General features: G+C 55.7%; 2 protein-coding genes and 1 long non-coding RNA gene across 6 annotated transcripts; 1 reads left to right on the top strand and 2 right to left on the bottom strand.

Annotated features, from left to right (window-relative positions):
* Nucleotides 1-776: 776 nt before the first annotated feature.
* LOC125337089 lies at nucleotides 777-3,585 on the top strand. The gene is made up of 2 exons (XR_007207948.1): nucleotides 777-888; nucleotides 3,558-3,585. It is a non-coding gene; the product is annotated as an uncharacterized LOC125337089 (long non-coding RNA).
* Nucleotides 3,586-4,984: 1,399 nt separating this feature from the next.
* LOC125337088 (chymotrypsin-C-like) lies at nucleotides 4,985-8,272 on the bottom strand. 3 transcript variants are annotated; one of them, XR_007207947.1, is made up of 9 exons: nucleotides 8,193-8,272; nucleotides 7,985-8,076; nucleotides 7,810-7,907; nucleotides 7,600-7,725; nucleotides 7,339-7,475; nucleotides 7,107-7,252; nucleotides 6,802-6,954; nucleotides 5,603-6,713; nucleotides 4,985-5,020 (listed from the first exon to the last, which is right to left on the bottom strand). XR_007207947.1 is itself a non-coding variant. In XM_048326394.1 (8 exons), exons 1-8 carry the CDS (start codon nucleotides 8,230-8,232, stop codon nucleotides 6,696-6,698), a joined length of 810 nt encoding a protein of 269 aa, XP_048182351.1. In that variant the 5' UTR covers nucleotides 8,233-8,272; the 3' UTR covers nucleotides 5,035-6,695. The 3 variants fall into 3 exon arrangements, 2 of the variants coding, with proteins under 2 accessions (XP_048182351.1, XP_048182350.1); XM_048326394.1 differs by lacking the exon at nucleotides 4,985-5,020 and having other exon boundaries at nucleotides 5,035-6,713; XM_048326393.1 differs by lacking the exons at nucleotides 4,985-5,020; nucleotides 5,603-6,713 and having other exon boundaries at nucleotides 6,720-6,954.
* A 5,889-nt stretch (nucleotides 8,273-14,161) lies between these two features.
* Nucleotides 14,162-16,324, bottom strand: LOC125337087 (chymotrypsin-C-like). 2 transcript variants are annotated; one of them, XM_048326392.1, is made up of 8 exons: nucleotides 15,671-16,324; nucleotides 15,463-15,554; nucleotides 15,288-15,385; nucleotides 15,078-15,203; nucleotides 14,859-14,995; nucleotides 14,627-14,772; nucleotides 14,322-14,474; nucleotides 14,162-14,233 (listed from the first exon to the last, which is right to left on the bottom strand). In XM_048326392.1, exons 1-8 carry the CDS (start codon nucleotides 16,020-16,022, stop codon nucleotides 14,216-14,218), a joined length of 1,122 nt encoding a protein of 373 aa, XP_048182349.1. In that variant the 5' UTR covers nucleotides 16,023-16,324; the 3' UTR covers nucleotides 14,162-14,215. The 2 variants fall into 2 exon arrangements, with proteins under 2 accessions (XP_048182349.1, XP_048182348.1); XM_048326391.1 differs by having other exon boundaries at nucleotides 14,162-14,474.
* Nucleotides 16,325-16,384: the final 60 nt, after the last annotated feature.

The raw sequence follows: 16,384 nt of genomic DNA, 5'->3' as shown, positions 1-16,384 counted from the left end.
GGAGTGCAGAAAAATCATAGATGCCTTACCAGGGGATCCTGAGGTAACAGACATGGTCGAAGCCTGCGCTAAGGTGGGATCTGGGAACCAGAGAAGGTCTGCTTTGGCTGCGTTCCTGCAGCCTGTTCACGCATCTTCTGGTCGTGAACCAAAGCAACCAAAACAGGAAAGCGGAAACGGAAGCGGCCTAAGCCAAACCAAAAAGAGAACACACTGATCCCCCAGTGCAAGAGGTGTGGCAGGCCAGGGCATTGCACGGGCTACTGTAGATCCCGGACTCATGCCGATGGTCAACCTTTGTCGGGAAACTTCCACCGGGGTGCAAGGAGGGGGAATTGCTCTCCGATGCAGTCGCTCCCCCAGAGAGTGGCACAGGTACAGGCACAGGCCTACCCAGCCACCCTAGAGACGGCACCCAGGGATCAGACGGCACCCACGGATCAGACGGGTTTGACGTCCACACCGCAGCCGCAGTCGTCTTAGACTCTAGCGGTATTTATAAGGTTCCCTTGGACGCATATGGACCCTTAGCCCAGGGATCCAGTGCGATGCTGGTGGGAAAACCTGATGTTGCCCATCAAGGAATCTTAGTGCACTCAGGAGTTATTGATGCTGACTTTAAAGGTCAGATTTGCGCTATGGTCTCCACGCAAAAGCCCCCTGTAACTATTCCTGAAAAGACCTGCCTTGCTAAATTGGTGCCTTTTAAGTCTTGTGTCCCCAGGATAGAGCAACAAACTCACGAAGATAACGGCAGTGGATCTACGGGACTTCCGCAGGCCTTCTGGACTGCAGACATCTCTGACCAAAGGCCTCACATGACATGTACCCTGATCCTGCCGAACGCCCGTCCACCCCAGACTCAGCTTCCAGGTTTGATTGATACGGGTGCTGATGTAACGATCATCTCCTTCTCTGCGTGGCCTCCCTCATGGCCTTTAGCCCCAGTGGGATCGGCCATCGCAGGATTAGGAGGATCCACACAGAGCTATCTAAGCGAACGGCCTGTGGTGGTGAAGGACTCAGAGGGGCACACAGCTACAATCAGGCCTTATGTTGCTACCACTTCCCTTAACCTTTGGGGACGGGATGTGTTGGCAGCTTGGGGCGTACGGATTGGGACAAATTTTTAGCAGGGGTCACTGTGTGTAAGGGCGCACAGCATCCTACACTGCCTTTGCGGTGGTTGACTAACACACCAGTCTTTGAGCCGCAGTGGCCCCTACCAAAAGAGAAGTTAGACGCCCTTCATCAGCTGGTTCAGGAACAGTTACAACAGGGGCACCTTGAACCTTCTACTAGCCCCTGGAACACTCCTGTTTTCGTAATTAAGAAGAAATCAGGGAAATGGAGGTTATTGCAGGACCTCCGGAAAGTTAATGCAGTAATGGAAGGTATGGGGGCATTGCAGCCTGGCATGCCCTCTCCCACCATGATTCCTACGGGGTGGGACATCCTGATCATTGATTTAAAGGATTGTTTTTTCACAATTCCTTTGCATCCTGATGACAAACCAAAACTTGCCTTTACTGTGCCTGCCATTAACAATGCTGAACCTGCTAAGAGATACCAATGGAAGGTCCTCCCTCAAGGGATGAGGAACAGCCCAATTATCTGTCAGTGGTATGTCGCCCAAGCTTTAGCCGGAGTTCGCAAGCAGTTTCCTGATGCACGCTGCTACCACTACATGGATGATAGCCTGGTGGCAGCGTCCACTCGGGACGAGCTGCTGAGAATACAGCCTCAGCTGCTCGCTGCTCTGCATGCCTATGGATTAGAGGTAGCTCTGGAGAAAGTTCAACAGCATCCTCCTTGGAAATATTTAGGAGTGAAAATTTTGGACCAAATTATCCAACGCCAAGAGGTGCAATTCCCGGATTCGATTAAAACCTTGAATGATGCTCAAAAGCTGTTGGGTGTCATCAATTGGTTACAACCTTGTTTAGGTCTAACTGCAGAGCAGCTTTCCCCTCTTTTTAATATATTAAAAGGGGACCCTGGTCTGAATTCACCTCGGGAGTTGACTCCGGAAGCGCGGCAAGCGCTGCAGGAGGTCCAACGGGCTGTTTCCGCTCGTCAGGTTTATCGAGTGGATCCCTCCATTGCTATCACTGTTTTCATTACTATTCCAGACCTCCATCCTGCAAGTATCATTGGCCAGTGGAATGCACAATGGCCTGATCCTTTGCATATCCTAGAATGGGTCTTTTTGCCTCACCAGCCAAAAAGGACGGTGACCACAGTGTTTGAATTGGTTGCTTCTCTGATAATCAAATGCCGTCAACGGTGTTTGCAACTGATGGCTGCGGATCCTGCAGTAATTGTCATTCCGATCTCAAAGGAATACTTTGAGTGGAGCCTCATCCATAGTGCTCCTTTGCAAAGCGCACTGCAAAACTTTTCAGGGCAGATCACTTACCATCTGCCCAGCCATAAATTACTGCAGCTGGCAAAATCGACCGTACTTTCCTTGCGGCCGAGAAATAGCCGAGTGCCGGTGCAAGGACCCACCGTCTTTACGGATGGTTCAGGGAAAACTGGGAAAGCCATTGTTACCTGGAAGGAGGGATCGGAATGGCAGGTGCTGAAGGAACACGAGTCAGGCTCTGCTCAGTTAGTTGAATTAAGGGCTGTTACCATGGCTTTTCAGCGATTCTCACAGGAACCTTTGAATTTGGTTACTGACTCTGCTTATGTAGCAGATATCACCCAACGCTTAGATTGTTCACTTCTGAAGGAGGTGAACAATGCGGCTCTGTTTTCGCTGTTGCAAACCTTGTGGTCTGCAATTCAGGCTCGAGTGCATCCGTATTACATTCTGCACATTCGAAGCCACACCAATTTACCAGGGTTTCTAACAGAAGGCAATGCCAGGGCTGACATGCTGGCCAACCCTGCGTGGGTAGGGCCTCAGCCTGACAAAATTGCAGAAGCCAAGGCATCGCACGGTTTCTTCCATCAAAGTGCACATACCCTGCAGAAGCAGTTTCATAACGCCAACCGAGGCGCGCGACATTGTCAGCGCTTGTGCTGACTGTCACGGACTCGCTGTGCCTTTGCCAGCGGGGGTAAACCCCAGAGGGCTAAAAGCCTTGCAGATTTGGCAAACGGATGTAACTCACATCCCAGAACTTGGTCGGCTGAAATATGTGCACGTGTCTATTGACACTTTCTCCTCGGCTGTGTGGGCTACTGCTCACACTGGAGAGAAGGGCCGTGATGTCATTGCCCATTGGAAATTGGCTTTCTCAGTCCTGGGCGTGCCAGCTTCTGTGAAAACCGATAATGGTCCTGCCTACGCCTCGGAGAATACGTGGCAGTTCTTACACCTATGGGGTGTAGACCATACCTTTGGTATCCCACATTCTCCTACTGGCCAAGCCATTGTCGAACGCGCTCATGGTACCTTGAAGCGTGTTTTGGACAAACAAAAAAGGGGAATGCATGGAGAAACCCCACAGAGCCGACTAGCAAAAGCTTTGTATACAATTAATCACCTTACAGTACCACAAACTTCAAATAATCCTGTTATTCTGAATCATTTTCTCTCATTGCAGTCTGCAGGCGACATACAACTGCCCCGGGCAAAAGTCTGGGTACGGAATTTCCTCACTAACCAGTGGGAAGGCCTGCGTGAGCTTATCGTTTGGGGTCGTGGGTATGCTTGCGTTTCCACAGATACTGGAGTACGGTGGCTACCTTCAAAATGCGTTCGCCCTGCCCTATGGCACCAGAGGCAGAACAGGCAACCTCCAAATGATGACCAGAACACCAACCATCCAAATGATGACCAGAATGTAGATCATCAGCCTAATGACTCTTCTGATGATGACCAGGATGTCAACCATCAGGCAGATGGTCCTTCTACAAGCAGAGACTGGGATGGTCCTTCCACAAGCAGAGACTGAATTTTGAATTTCTTGTTATGGAGTCAGATAGTTAAAGCCTTAAGGACATATTTAGAATTAATAACTGATGTAGATTTCTATTTAGGATTAATAGTAGGGTTGTTATCTTATAAAACAAAAAGGGGGAATTGTAGGTACAAAAATGCTGTTAGTGAGGATCTTCTTGTTATTTTTCTAAGTCCGTGAGAGACTTTTCTCTCTCACAGAAGAGGTAGCAGGGAATGTAAACAACCAAGCCACCTGCAACCTTGGAAAGTCTTGTTTATGGTATAGTAGAAAATATTTTGATAATGGATGTTTTAGGATTTTGGCCAATCACCCCCAAGGGGTGGCTGGTCCTTTGTCCAATTAGACTGTGAAGAAAAAAGTATATAAAAGAGTTTGTAAAATAATTAAATAAATCAATCTTGCTGCACAATTCCTGCCTGCTGGATCTTCTCCTCCTCCTCCTCCCTATAGCTGCGGGACACGGTGATATACCGTAGGAACCAGGCCTGCGGTAATAGACTGGCACCGTGTGCCAGGGCCGTGCTTCCCTATGGCTCTGTGCCATCAGCATCAGGATGCTGCTCAGTGTCAGGGGAGTTTGTTCATGTCTCGCAGGTGCCCCGAGCTCTCATTTCCAGGAGTGGGTAAAGACCACTTTTAAGATGTAATTTTTATGTAAGTGATTGTATGAGTACTGATATTTCAACAGGGAAGTAAAAGTGATGAACTTCACAAAGTTTTGCTGTATTCTTTTAAACTTCCCCTTATTCTCCCGTATTGTTAAATACTTAATAATGGACACATCCTATAAAGTGTATATAAGGTGTTACACATTTAACAAAAATAAAGCTTACACTTCCCTAGGTTAACTTGTAGATTTAATGTGTCAGTTATAAAGCGTATGAACAGAATATAACAATAATTGACAATTAACATGTAAGTATAACAAATACGCATTAAACTCTATGCAGCCTTAGAGATTAAAAGTCGAGGCTGAAGTCACTTGGTTTGTTCAGATGGAGGAGGCTGTGATCAGACCTCACTGGAGGCTGCAGCTCCTCTCGAGGGGCAGCTCCGATCTCTGCTCTCTGTGACAGGGACAGCACCCGGGGGAGCGGCTGGAGCTGTGTCCAAGGAAAGACTGGATGTTAGAAAAAGGTTCTTCACCCAGAGGGACCACAACTCTCCACCTCCTCCTGGGCAAGGGGACACTGGTTGTTGGGGTGACACCCACTGCAGGGGAGTGCCCATGGCTGGCTGGGTGGGGCAGGGCTGATGCCCCAGCACAGGGGCTTGTGGCACTCTGGGGCCTTGCCCAGGGCTCTTGTGTCCACCAAACCCCCTCTGAGGATGGGACACAATGCACAGGCACACATACAACAGGCTGTGACACCAGGGTTCTGCACTCCCAGCCCCAACAACCCTCCCCATGGGACGTGTGTACATGCAGAGGGGACAGGGGCACCCCACATTGCCCAGCTTCCCATGGACAGCCTGGAACTCTCCATCCAAGAGAGCAGATCCTGCTGCCAATCCTATGCCAATGTCCCGAGCACCTGGCCCCATCCTGCTGTGCAGAGCAGCCACCTCCACACATCATCTGACTGGCAGGCCTTTAATAGCCTTTGGGGTGATCCCTACAGTTCCTTTGCCATAGCACATTTCCTGTCCATCCAAACCATTTCCCTCCCCGTACCCCTCTTCACCTGCTAAATCTTTGGTCAGGCTGATGAGTGCCAGAGGGTCCCTGGAGAGTCCCCATGTGGCTCACACAGTGCCAGGGCTCGTGCTGGCACTCCCAGGCCCGGTGCAGGTGCCAGTGTTGCTCTCTGGGCTGGTGACGGTGCTGCTCAGCACTCCAGTGGCACCACAGCTCCTAAACCAGGCACCGTCCATCACGTCCCCCACCGAGCTTGAGGTGCTGCCGTCCGTTCCTGCTCCTTCTCCTCCTCCTCACTCCGTGAGGATCCCAGCTGGGATGACGGTGTGGTGGATGGTTCTGCTCGGGGGTTCACGGTGCAGCATCCACCCCCACCTCCTGGCCAGCCCCTTCACACCTGCTCCCACCCACACGCTGCCTTCTTCCTGAAAAGTTTCCCTGTCTCCCCCAGGGCAGCCCTGGCTCCTCCTGGGAACCCCACAGCTGGGGGTCCTGTCAGCTGCCCACCGCCCACCTTGTTCCTCCAGCCACCACAGAAGGAGATCCGTGGCATGATGCTCCACTCCTGGGCCACGTCACAGGTCCTGGAGATGGAGCTGGCAGTGCCATACAGGTCGCAAGGGCTCAGTCTCCAACGGAATTCCTGCAGGCACCCCGACCTCTCCCAAACCAGTCAGACTCGAGTTTCAAGTCCTCCAAATCCAACCTGGTTCCCTCAAGACCCCCACTGAAAGTCAGCTGCCCTCATCTAGGCGGTGCCAGTGAGGTTCCCTAAAGCACCCTGGGAGCTATCAAGTGTTCTAGATTGTCCCCAAGGGCCAGCTGGGTTCCCTGGAGCTCCCCTGAACAACCTGGATAGACCCCAGCCCCTCTCCCATCAAACCTCGAGCCCCTTGGCTCAGCCACGGCATGAGGACCAGAAGCATCTTGCAGGATGTACCTCCCCAGAGCCCTGCCCAACCCCACTGCACAACAAAGAAACCTTCCCCAGCACACAAGCAGAACGTTGGCATCACCAGACCCAGCCCTGCATGTGCATCCCCAGCCCCACCACATCCCCCCCAAAAAGAACCAGTGAGGCCAGCTCAGCACTTCCGCTTTTATCTTGCTCAACAGTTGTATCTCCACGTGCTGCGTCCTCAGTTCGCACTCATTTTCTGCCAACGAGACACGGGGGGGGTCATGATAAGGCCCTCAGTGGGGCAAGAACAGCCCCTGTGTGGGGGCAGAGGAAGGGGCACCCACCTCGTTGATCCAGTCGATGTAGGCGGACACCCGGGTGAAGACCGTCGGCTTCCTGATCATGTTGCAGCTCAGGCCGGAGCCGAAGCTGACGATGCCCTCCACCTCCCAGATGCCATCATCACGCTGGCAGTTCAGGGGGCCGCCGGAATCGCCCTGCATGGAGAGATGCTCTGTACCACTGCTCCTGGGCCAGCACACCCCTCATCCCTCCTGGGCCTCCACCACCACGGCTCCATCCCTCTCCTCCGAGGGCCCACGGTTCCGCACCACTTATACACCCACCACGCCGCAGTGGTGACACTCACGTTGCATCCAGAGACGACGCCGTCACCGCCGGCGCACACCATGGTGGTGTCCACATTGCTGCCCCACCAGTCCCTCTGGGAGCAGGTCTCATAGTCCACCACGGGCAGCAGAGCCTGCTGCAGGACGTCAGCCAGGGGCCCGTTGGCTGCAAGGACAGTCACACCTCACACCCTGCACACACACCCCCTTCCTGGGGACCCCCTGGGCACCCTCCTGGGGACCCTGGCTTACTCCTGATGCGTCCCCAGCCGGTGACGTAGCAGGGGTAGTTGTTGGGCAGGATCTTGCCAGCGTCCGGCAGGCAGGCGGCACGGATGGTGTCACTCTCCTGCACCTCCTCTGCCAGCTTGATCAGGGCAATGTCGTTGCTACAGGGAGACACAGACCATGAGGATGTGGTCCCTGGCCATGAGAACAGGGTCCCTGGCCATGGGGACAGGGGTTTGTGGCCATGCCACCCACGACCCATCCCTGGTGCATCCCATCCCGTACATGATGAGGAAGGAGTTCCATTTCTCATGGATGATCATCTTCTCCACACCCACGGCCACAGAACCGGGCTCGTCATCCTCACTCAGGTCCTGCTTGCCCAGCACCACACGGTAGGTCATGGAAGAGCTGCCAGGGAGAGAGAGGGTATGAGAGACCCCACAGATATCTTACCTCCATGGCACAGATCCCCCCCAGCACCCCAACACCCACCTGATGCAGTGGGCAGCCGTCAGCACCCACTGAGGGGCAATCAGGGTCCCGCCACAAGTGTGGTACCAAGACCCAGAGCGGCTGTACTGCAGCGAGATCTGCGAGGGCAGAGGCACAGGGTCAGAGCAGGAATGTCCCCCTCCCTGTCCCCATGCCCGTCCCTGTGCCCCCTTACCTGCCATGGCCAGCTGTGTGCTACGGCGTCTTCACCGCCCACCACGCGGGAGCGCAGCTGTGGCGGCACGGCCGGCTGGCCGCATCCGTAGGCTGTGTGGCACCCGGCAAAGGGACATCAGAGGCTGCCTGTGCCCGTGCCCAGGGCCACGGCAGGCCCCACGGTCTTGTCCCCGCTGCCCCGAGCCCTCCCCATCCCCTGCACCCACCGTAGCCCAGCAGCACGACGAGACAGACGGCTCCCAGCATGGTTGTGCTGACCAAAGGTGCTGCGGTGGGGCTGCTCACCCCTCTTATGGTATCCGGACTGCCAGGGACCTTGGAGTGGCCCCGCCTGCCACTGACATGTGGGGACTGTCCCACGCTGGGGCCACAGGGGCTCCTCAGCTCCTCATTGCCCCATCTTATCGCACTCAGCGTCCCACCTGGGAACGGCCACATCTGCCCGTTGTGTGCTGGCACCGTGCTGGGACATGGCGGGGACACCTGGCCCTGCTCTTGGAATACCTCCTGGGGCACGGCTGGTGGGCAGCCCCCCACCCACGATGCCATCAGTGAGGTGCTGGCCCCAACCCTGAGCACCAACTGCCCCAGGACCCTCCCTGCCCCAGCCCGTCACTCCCCCAGGGACAAGGTGCTTCCTTTCCTGAAGTGCTCATCACTGGGTGAGTCCCTGTCAGTGTTTGTTCACCTTGTGTACCCATCCTTGGCATGTTTGGGTGCATGTTCCTGGCCGCTGCCTTGGCTGTGGCATCATCTTGGATGCCGGTGGTACCTTCTGTACTCGGGAGAGCCTGGGGGTGTGTATGGCTGTGCCATGTACGACTATGAGGTGCATGTGTGAGGATTTGGAGGGCTTTGCTTTGCCTTATGTTGTCATTTTAGACTGTTGTGTTTATGGTTTGAAGCTGCAGAGGTTTATTTTAGGGGTTTTTTTTGTATCTGGCTGGTGGTGGGTGCCCCAGGGCAGTGGTGGGGGCCAATGCCCGTCTGTGGCTGGAGAAGAGCACCTGGACGTGTGCGGCTACTTCTACCAGAGGGAGCCAGGGCCACCCAAGCACCCCAAGAGGGTCCAGCAGGAGCCGGGATGTGGCTGGAATGGCCTTGCCTCTGCCCAGGGTTTTGCAAGAGCTCAGTGGCACATGTGGCCCCTTCCCCATCCCCCTGTGGTGTGAGATTCCGGGTTGCCCTGTCCTGTGTTGGCTACTTTTGCACAGAGTACCTGGGTGTATGGGTGATCCTGAGGCTGATCCCGTCTCTCCTTGACCTATTCTTCTTTAGGAATAGTGACCTTGCACTCTTCCCCTTGTTTATTTCCCCAGTTCTCTCACTAAGGGAGCATTGGGACTGAGGTGTCTCGTGGGCACCCTGGCTGGGATGGGGGTGCAGGGAGCTGTTACAGCGGGGATTACTGTAACATGCATATTTCAAACCAGGAGTCCCGAGGAAAAGAAATATATATGGACAGATTCATGGTAGATGTTTCAGAGACATGTTTATTTCTCCAGCCGCACGGCCGGGGCTCTGCCGAGGAACTGTTCCAGTCACGGGATCAAGGGTCCTTCTGCCCGCGCAGGGAACACAAACCAACCAACGGGAACGAGGCTGAGCAGGGGCAGGGAAACCCCGTGTCTGTGCCCTCAGGGCCCCTCTCCCAGGGCTCCATGGCAGGGGAGGGACCCCAACACCCCACCCGTTTTATTTTAATAAAAGGAGAATGAAAACAACTGGATAAACATAACAAGAACAGTTTCAAAACAAAACAAGGCACCCTCCTGAGTCTTTAAATGTCCAAACAGATTCTGTGGAACATCTTAGGGCTGACAGAAGGGAGACAGAACTCTCTGAGCATGCTTTGTGGGGAAACTGAGGCAGGAGAGGGTTTAACTTCTTCCCTCCCCCTTTTCATCCCCCACTCGGCGTTGGAAAGGGATTTTTGGGGAAACAATTTGCAAAGGTATGGTTTTGTGAGGGAAACCATGGATGAAAAAGCGGATTGGGAATACACTGGGGGTAATAGGACATAGGGTAAAAGGGAAAGGTGGGATTAGGAAAGGGAGACTGTAGGGGGGGTTTACAATGGAGATATTGTCTAACATGACTATGATTTTTAGCATATATACTGCCTTTTACAGGAACACCATCAGGCCCAGTGACCTGCGATGCTTGTAACCCTTTTCTACCTCGTATAATTTTGAATTCCACCACCTCTCCATCTCCCAAGCTTGGGATGCATTTTTCAGGGTTATTCTTTTTAATAGCAGTTCTATGCACGAATATGTCTTGCTGGTTGTCACACCTTGTTATAAAATCATAGTTTTGCTTAACATTATACCATTTTACTATCCCTAAGATCTTAGCTACTATGATCTTTTCCTTTTTCCGAGTGGCTGCTGTTTTCTGTCTCGCTGTGTCTTTGCTCTCTCTTTCGGTCGCTCCCGTGTTGGAATTGTCGGGACTGCTGGGGCTGCTGGAGCTGCTGGTGCCTGCGCGCTCTTCCTGGGGTCGCATTTGGGGCTGCGCGGGCCAGGCCGGGCCACGCCGCTCCGTTCTCCGTGCGTCGCCTCCTCTGCTCTCAGCTTCGCTGCCGATGCCAGGCGCTGTACCCACATCTCGGCTGGGCCCCCGAGCAACGACTCCCCCGCGCCCTGCTCCAGCACGCGTCTCGGCTGGGTGCGGCTCCGCTCCACCGCCACCGCCGCCAGCCGCCGCCCGCGCGCCGCCCCTCTCGGTCGGGCGTTCACGGGGCTCGCTCCACCACGCGCTGCACAGGACCGGGCAGGCACCGCCGGGTCCCGCCGCTCCCCGCTCCGCCACCGACACTGCGGCTCGCGTGGCTCCGCCCGCGCGCGGGAACTGCCTCGCTGCTGCTCGCAGAGCGCTCGGTGCACGTGGCCTGGGCCGCACGGTCCCTGCGCCAGGCTTCCCTTCGCCAGGACACAGCTGACATTGCTCAACAGTCTTGGTAATTAAATAATATTCATGAAAATATTCTTCCATCAGCATATAGTTTGACTCAAAAATTAACTGTGTCCAAATGGTGTTCCAAAAGTCCTTGGTAAGAATTAAATCCCAAGAAACATAGAAAAAATTCTTAAACAACCATGCCAGGAAGTGTTTCAGTTCTTTTTGAGCTTGAATCAAGCTAAAATTTACAAATCGTTGTTCAAGAATCATTTTAAGATAAATGTCCATATGCGGCTCTGAGAGCCAAGAGTCTTCCCACAGTTCCTCCATAGTTTAGATATGGAATAGCAAAACAAAACCAAGAAGAGGCACCCAAAGTTTCTAGGGTTTACTCACACGAATCAGTCGCTTAGGGATCGGGGATCATTCTGCTCTCAATTCTCCACCATTTGTTACAGCGGGGATTACTGTAACATGCATGTATCAAACTAGGAGTCCCGTGGAAAAGAAATATATATGGACAGACAGATTCTTGATAGCTGTTTCAGAGATGTTTATTTCTCCAGCCGCATGGCCGGAGCTCTGCCGAGGAACTGTTCCAGTCACGGGACCAAGGGTCCTTCTGCCCGCGCAGGGAACACAAACCAACCAATGGGAACGAGGCTGAGCAGGGGCAGGGAAACCCCGTGTCTGTGCCCTCAGGGCCCCTCTCCCAGGGCTACACGGCAGGGGAGGGACCCCAACCGGGAGCTGGGGCTTGGCTTTGTGCAGAGATGGCTCAGTCTTGTCCTTTTCCTTCTTCCATGACATGGACTGCAGTGGCTTGTCCCTTCCTGGGACATCCCTGGTGGAGGCCAGAGCAGAGCAGGAGCACTGCAGTGGCACGGGTGTGGTGTTGGGGCGTGTGGCGGAGCTGGAGGACAGTGGGGGCTCAGGGAGAGAAGGGGGAATGCTCTTTTGGGGTTACTCCGTGGGCCCCACTGCTCATCTCCCTCCTCCTTGTGTTTCAGTGCTGGATGTCCCTGAGGAGAGCCCGGGATGTGGACTGGCACCATGTGCCAGGGCCGTGCTTCCCTATGGCTCTGTGCCATCAGCATCAGGATGCTGCTCAGTGTCAGGGGAGTTTGTTCATGTCTCGCAGGTGCCCCGAGCTCTCATTTCCAGGAGTGGGTAAAGACCACTTTTAAGATGTAATTTTTATGTAAGTGATTGTATGAGTACTGATATTTCAACAGGGAAGTAAAAGTGATGAACTTCACAAAGTTTTGCTGTATTCTTTTAAACTTCCCCTTATTCTCCCGTATTGTTAAATACTTAATAATGGACACATCCTATAAAGTGTATATAAGGTGTTACACATTTAACAAAAATAAAGCTTACACTTCCCTAGGTTAACTTGTAGATTTAATGTGTCAGTTATAAAGCGTATGAACAGAATATAACAATAATTGACAATTAACATGTAAGTATAACAAATACGCATTAAACTCTATGCAGCCTTAGAGATTAAAAGTCGAGGCTGAAGTCACTTGGTTTGTTCAGATGGAGGAGGCTGTGATCAGACCTCACTGGAGGCTGCAGCTCCTCTCGAAGGGCAGCTCCGATCTCTGCTCTCTGTGACAGGGACAGCACCCGGGGGAGCGGCTGGAGCTGTGTCCAAGGAAAGACTGGATGTTAGAAAAAGGTTCTTCACCCAGAGGGACCACAACTCTCCACCTCCTCCTGGGCAAGGGGACACTGGTTGTTGGGGTGACACCCACTGCAGGGGAGTGCCCATGGCTGGCTGGGTGGGGCAGGGCTGATGCCCCAGCACAGGGGCTTGTGGCACTCTGGGGCCTTGCCCAGGGCTCTTGTGTCCACCAAACCCCCTCTGAGGATGGGACACAATGCACAGGCACACATACAACAGGCTGTGACACCAGGGTTCTGCACTCCCAGCCCCAACAACCCTCCCCATGGGACGTGTGTACATGCAGAGGGGACAGGGGCACCCCACATTGCCCAGCTTCCCATGGACAGCCTGGAACTCTCCATCCAAGAGAGCAGATCCTGCTGCCAATCCTATGCCAATGTCCCGAGCACCTGGCCCCATCCTGCTGTGCAGAGCAGCCACCTCCACACATCATCTGACTGGCAGGCCTTTAATAGCCTTTGGGGTGATCCCTACAGTTCCTTTGCCATAGCACATTTCCTGTCCATCCAAACCATTTCCCTCCCCGTACCCCTCTTCACCTGCTAAATCTTTGGTCAGGCTGATGAGTGCCAGAGGGTCCCTGGAGAGTCCCCATGTGGCTCACACAGTGCCAGGGCTCGTGCTGGCACTCCCAGGCCCGGTGCAGGTGCCAGTGTTGCTCTCTGGGCTGGTGACGGTGCTGCTCAGCACTCCAGTGGCACCACAGCTCCTAAACCAGGCACCGTCCATCACGTCCCCCACCGAGCTTGAGGTGCTGCCGTCCGTTCCTGCTCCTTCTCCTCCTCCTCACTCCGTGAGGATCCCAGCTGGGATGACGGTGTGGTGGATGGTTCTGCTCGGGGGTTCACGGTGCAGCATCCACCCCCACCTCCTGGCCAGCCCCTTCACACCTGCTCCCACCCACACGCTGCCTTCTTCCTGAAAAGTTTCCCTGTCTCCCCCAGGGCAGCCCTGGCTCCTCCTGGGAACCCCACAGCTGGGGGTCCTGTCAGCTGCCCACCGCCCACCTTGTTCCTCCAGCCACCACAGAAGGAGATCTGTGGCATGATGCTCCACTCCTGGGCCACGTCACAGGTCCTGGAGATGGAGCTGGCAGTGCCATACAGGTCGCAAGGGCTCAGTCTCCAACGGAATTCCTGCAGGCACCCCGACCTCTCCCAAACCAGTCAGACTCGAGTTTCAAGTCCTCCAAATCCAACCTGGTTCCCTCAAGACCCCCACTGAAAGTCAGCTGCCCTCATCTAGGCGGTGCCAGTGAGGTTCCCTAAAGCATCCTGGGAGCTATCAAGTGTTCTAGATTGTCCCCAAGGGCCAGCTGGGTTCCCTGGAGCTCCCCTGAACAACCTGGATAGACCCCAGCCCCTCTCCCATCAAACCTCGAGCCCCTTGGCTCAGCCACGGCATGAGGACCAGAAGCATCTTGCAGGATGTACCTCCCCAGAGCCCTGCCCAACCCCACTGCACAACAAAGAAACCTTCCCCAGCACACAAGCAGAACGTTGGCATCACCAGACCCAGCCCTGCATGTGCATCCCCAGCCCCACCACATCCCCCCCAAAAAGAACCAGTGAGGCCAGCTCAGCACTTCCGCTTTTATCTTGCTCAACAATTGTATCTCCACGTGCTGCGTCCTCAGTTCGCACTCATTTTCTGCCAACGAGACACGGGGGGGGTCATGATAAGGCCCTCAGTGGGGCAAGAACAGCCCCTGTGTGGGGGCAGAGGAAGGGGCACCCACCTCGTTGATCCAGTCGATGTAGGCGGACACCCGGGTGAAGACCGTCGGCTTCCTGATCATGTTGCAGCTCAGGCCGGAGCCGAAGCTGACGATGCCCTCCACCTCCCAGATGCCATCGTCGCGCTGGCAGTTCAGGGGGCCGCCGGAATCGCCCTGCATGGAGAGATGCTCTGTACCACTGCTCCTGGGCCAGCACACCCCTCATCCCTCCTGGGCCTCCACCACCACGGCTCCATCCCTCTCCTCCGAGGGCCCACGGTTCCGCACCACTTATACACCCACCACGCCGCAGTGGTGACACTCACGTTGCATCCAGAGACGACGCCGTCACCGCCGGCGCACACCATGGTGGTGCGCACGTTGCTGCCCCACCAGTCCCTCTGGGAGCAGGTCTCATAGTCCACCACGGGCAGCAGAGCCTGCTGCAGGACGTCAGCCAGGGGCCCGTTGGCTGCAAGGACAGTCACACCTCACACCCTGCACACACACCCCCTTCCTGGGGACCCCCTGGGCACCCTCCTGGGGACCCTGGCTTACTCCTGATGCGTCCCCAGCCGGTGACGTAGCAGGGGTAGTTGTTGGGCAGGATCTTGCCAGCGTCCGGCAGGCAGGCGGCACGGATGGTGTCACTCTCCTGCACCTCCTCTGCCAGCTTGATCAGGGCAATGTCGTTGCTACAGGGGGACACAGACCATGAGGATGTGGTCCCCAGCTTTGTTGCCCCCCACCCACTCTTGGACACATCCCATCCCGTACATGATGAGGAAGGAGTTCCATTTCTCATGGACGATCATCTTCTCCACACCCACGGCCACAGAACCGGGCTCGTCATCCTCACTCAGGTCCTGCTTGCCCAGCACCACACGGTAGGTCATGGAAGAGCTGCCAGGGAGAGAGAGGGTATGAGAGACCCCACAGATATCTTACCTCCATGGCACAGATCCCCCCCAGCACCCCAACACCCACCTGATGCAGTGGGCAGCCGTCAGCACCCACTGAGGGGCAATCAGGGTCCCGCCACAAGTGTGGTACCAAGACCCAGAGCGGCTGTACTGCAGCGAGATCTGCGAGGGCAGAGGCACAGGGTCAGAGCAGGAATGTCCCCCTCCCTGTCCCCATGCCCGTCCCTGTGCCCCCTTACCTGCCATGGCCAGCTGTGGGCTACGGCGTCTTCACCGCCCACCACGCGGGCGCCCAGCTGTGGCGGCACGGCCGGCTGGCCGCATCCGTAGGCTGTGTGGCACCCGGCAAAGGGACATCAGAGGCTGCCTGTGCCCGTGCCCAGGGCCACGGCAGGCCCCACGGTCTTGTCCCCGCTGCCCCGAGCCCTCCCCATCCCCTGCACCCACCGTAGCCCAGCAGCACGACGAGACAGACGGCTCCCAGCATGGTTGTGCTGACCAAAGGTGCTGCGGTGGGGCTGCTCACCCCTCTTATGGTGTCCGGACTGCCAGGGACCTTGGAGTGGCCCCGCCTGCCACTGACATGTGGGGACTGTCCCACGCTGGGGCCACAGGGGCTCCTCAGCTCCTCATTGCCCCATCTTATCGCACTCAGCGTCCCACCTGGGAACGGCCACATCTGCCCGTTGTGTGCTGGCACCGTGCTGGGACATGGCGGGGACACCTGGCCCTGCTCTGGAAATGGGCAAGGTCCCTCCTGGCGCAGAGCTGGTGGGCAGCCCCCCACCCACGATGCCATCAGTGAGGTGCTGGGCAGCTCTGCTGCCCCCAACCCTGAGCACCAACTGCCCCAGGACACTGCCCCCCTCACATCACCACACTCCCAGGCACAAGGTCCCCTTATCTCACTCTTGACGTGGCCAAGACCAGCCAAAACCCCACGGGTGCCACAGGGTGGGACAGGCGCAGGTGTCAGCAGCACTGCCGATGGCTTTGGAGAGCCCCCACACTCCGATCAGGTCTCTGCTGCTTCCCACGCCAATGAGCCACGGCTCATCCCTGTTCAGTGCCACCATCTGTGGTGGCAACCGGGTGCCCACGGTCACACCCCACTCCCCAGATTCCTTCCCCCCACCCAAGCCCCCGCCACAGACATGCCCA

This window comes from Corvus hawaiiensis, chromosome 22, assembly GCF_020740725.1.
Source record: "Corvus hawaiiensis isolate bCorHaw1 chromosome 22, bCorHaw1.pri.cur, whole genome shotgun sequence".
In the NCBI taxonomy this organism is placed as follows: Eukaryota; Metazoa; Chordata; class Aves; order Passeriformes; family Corvidae; genus Corvus; species Corvus hawaiiensis.
Note: the sequence above shows the minus strand (reverse complement) of the source record. Positions and strands in the feature narration are given on the sequence as shown.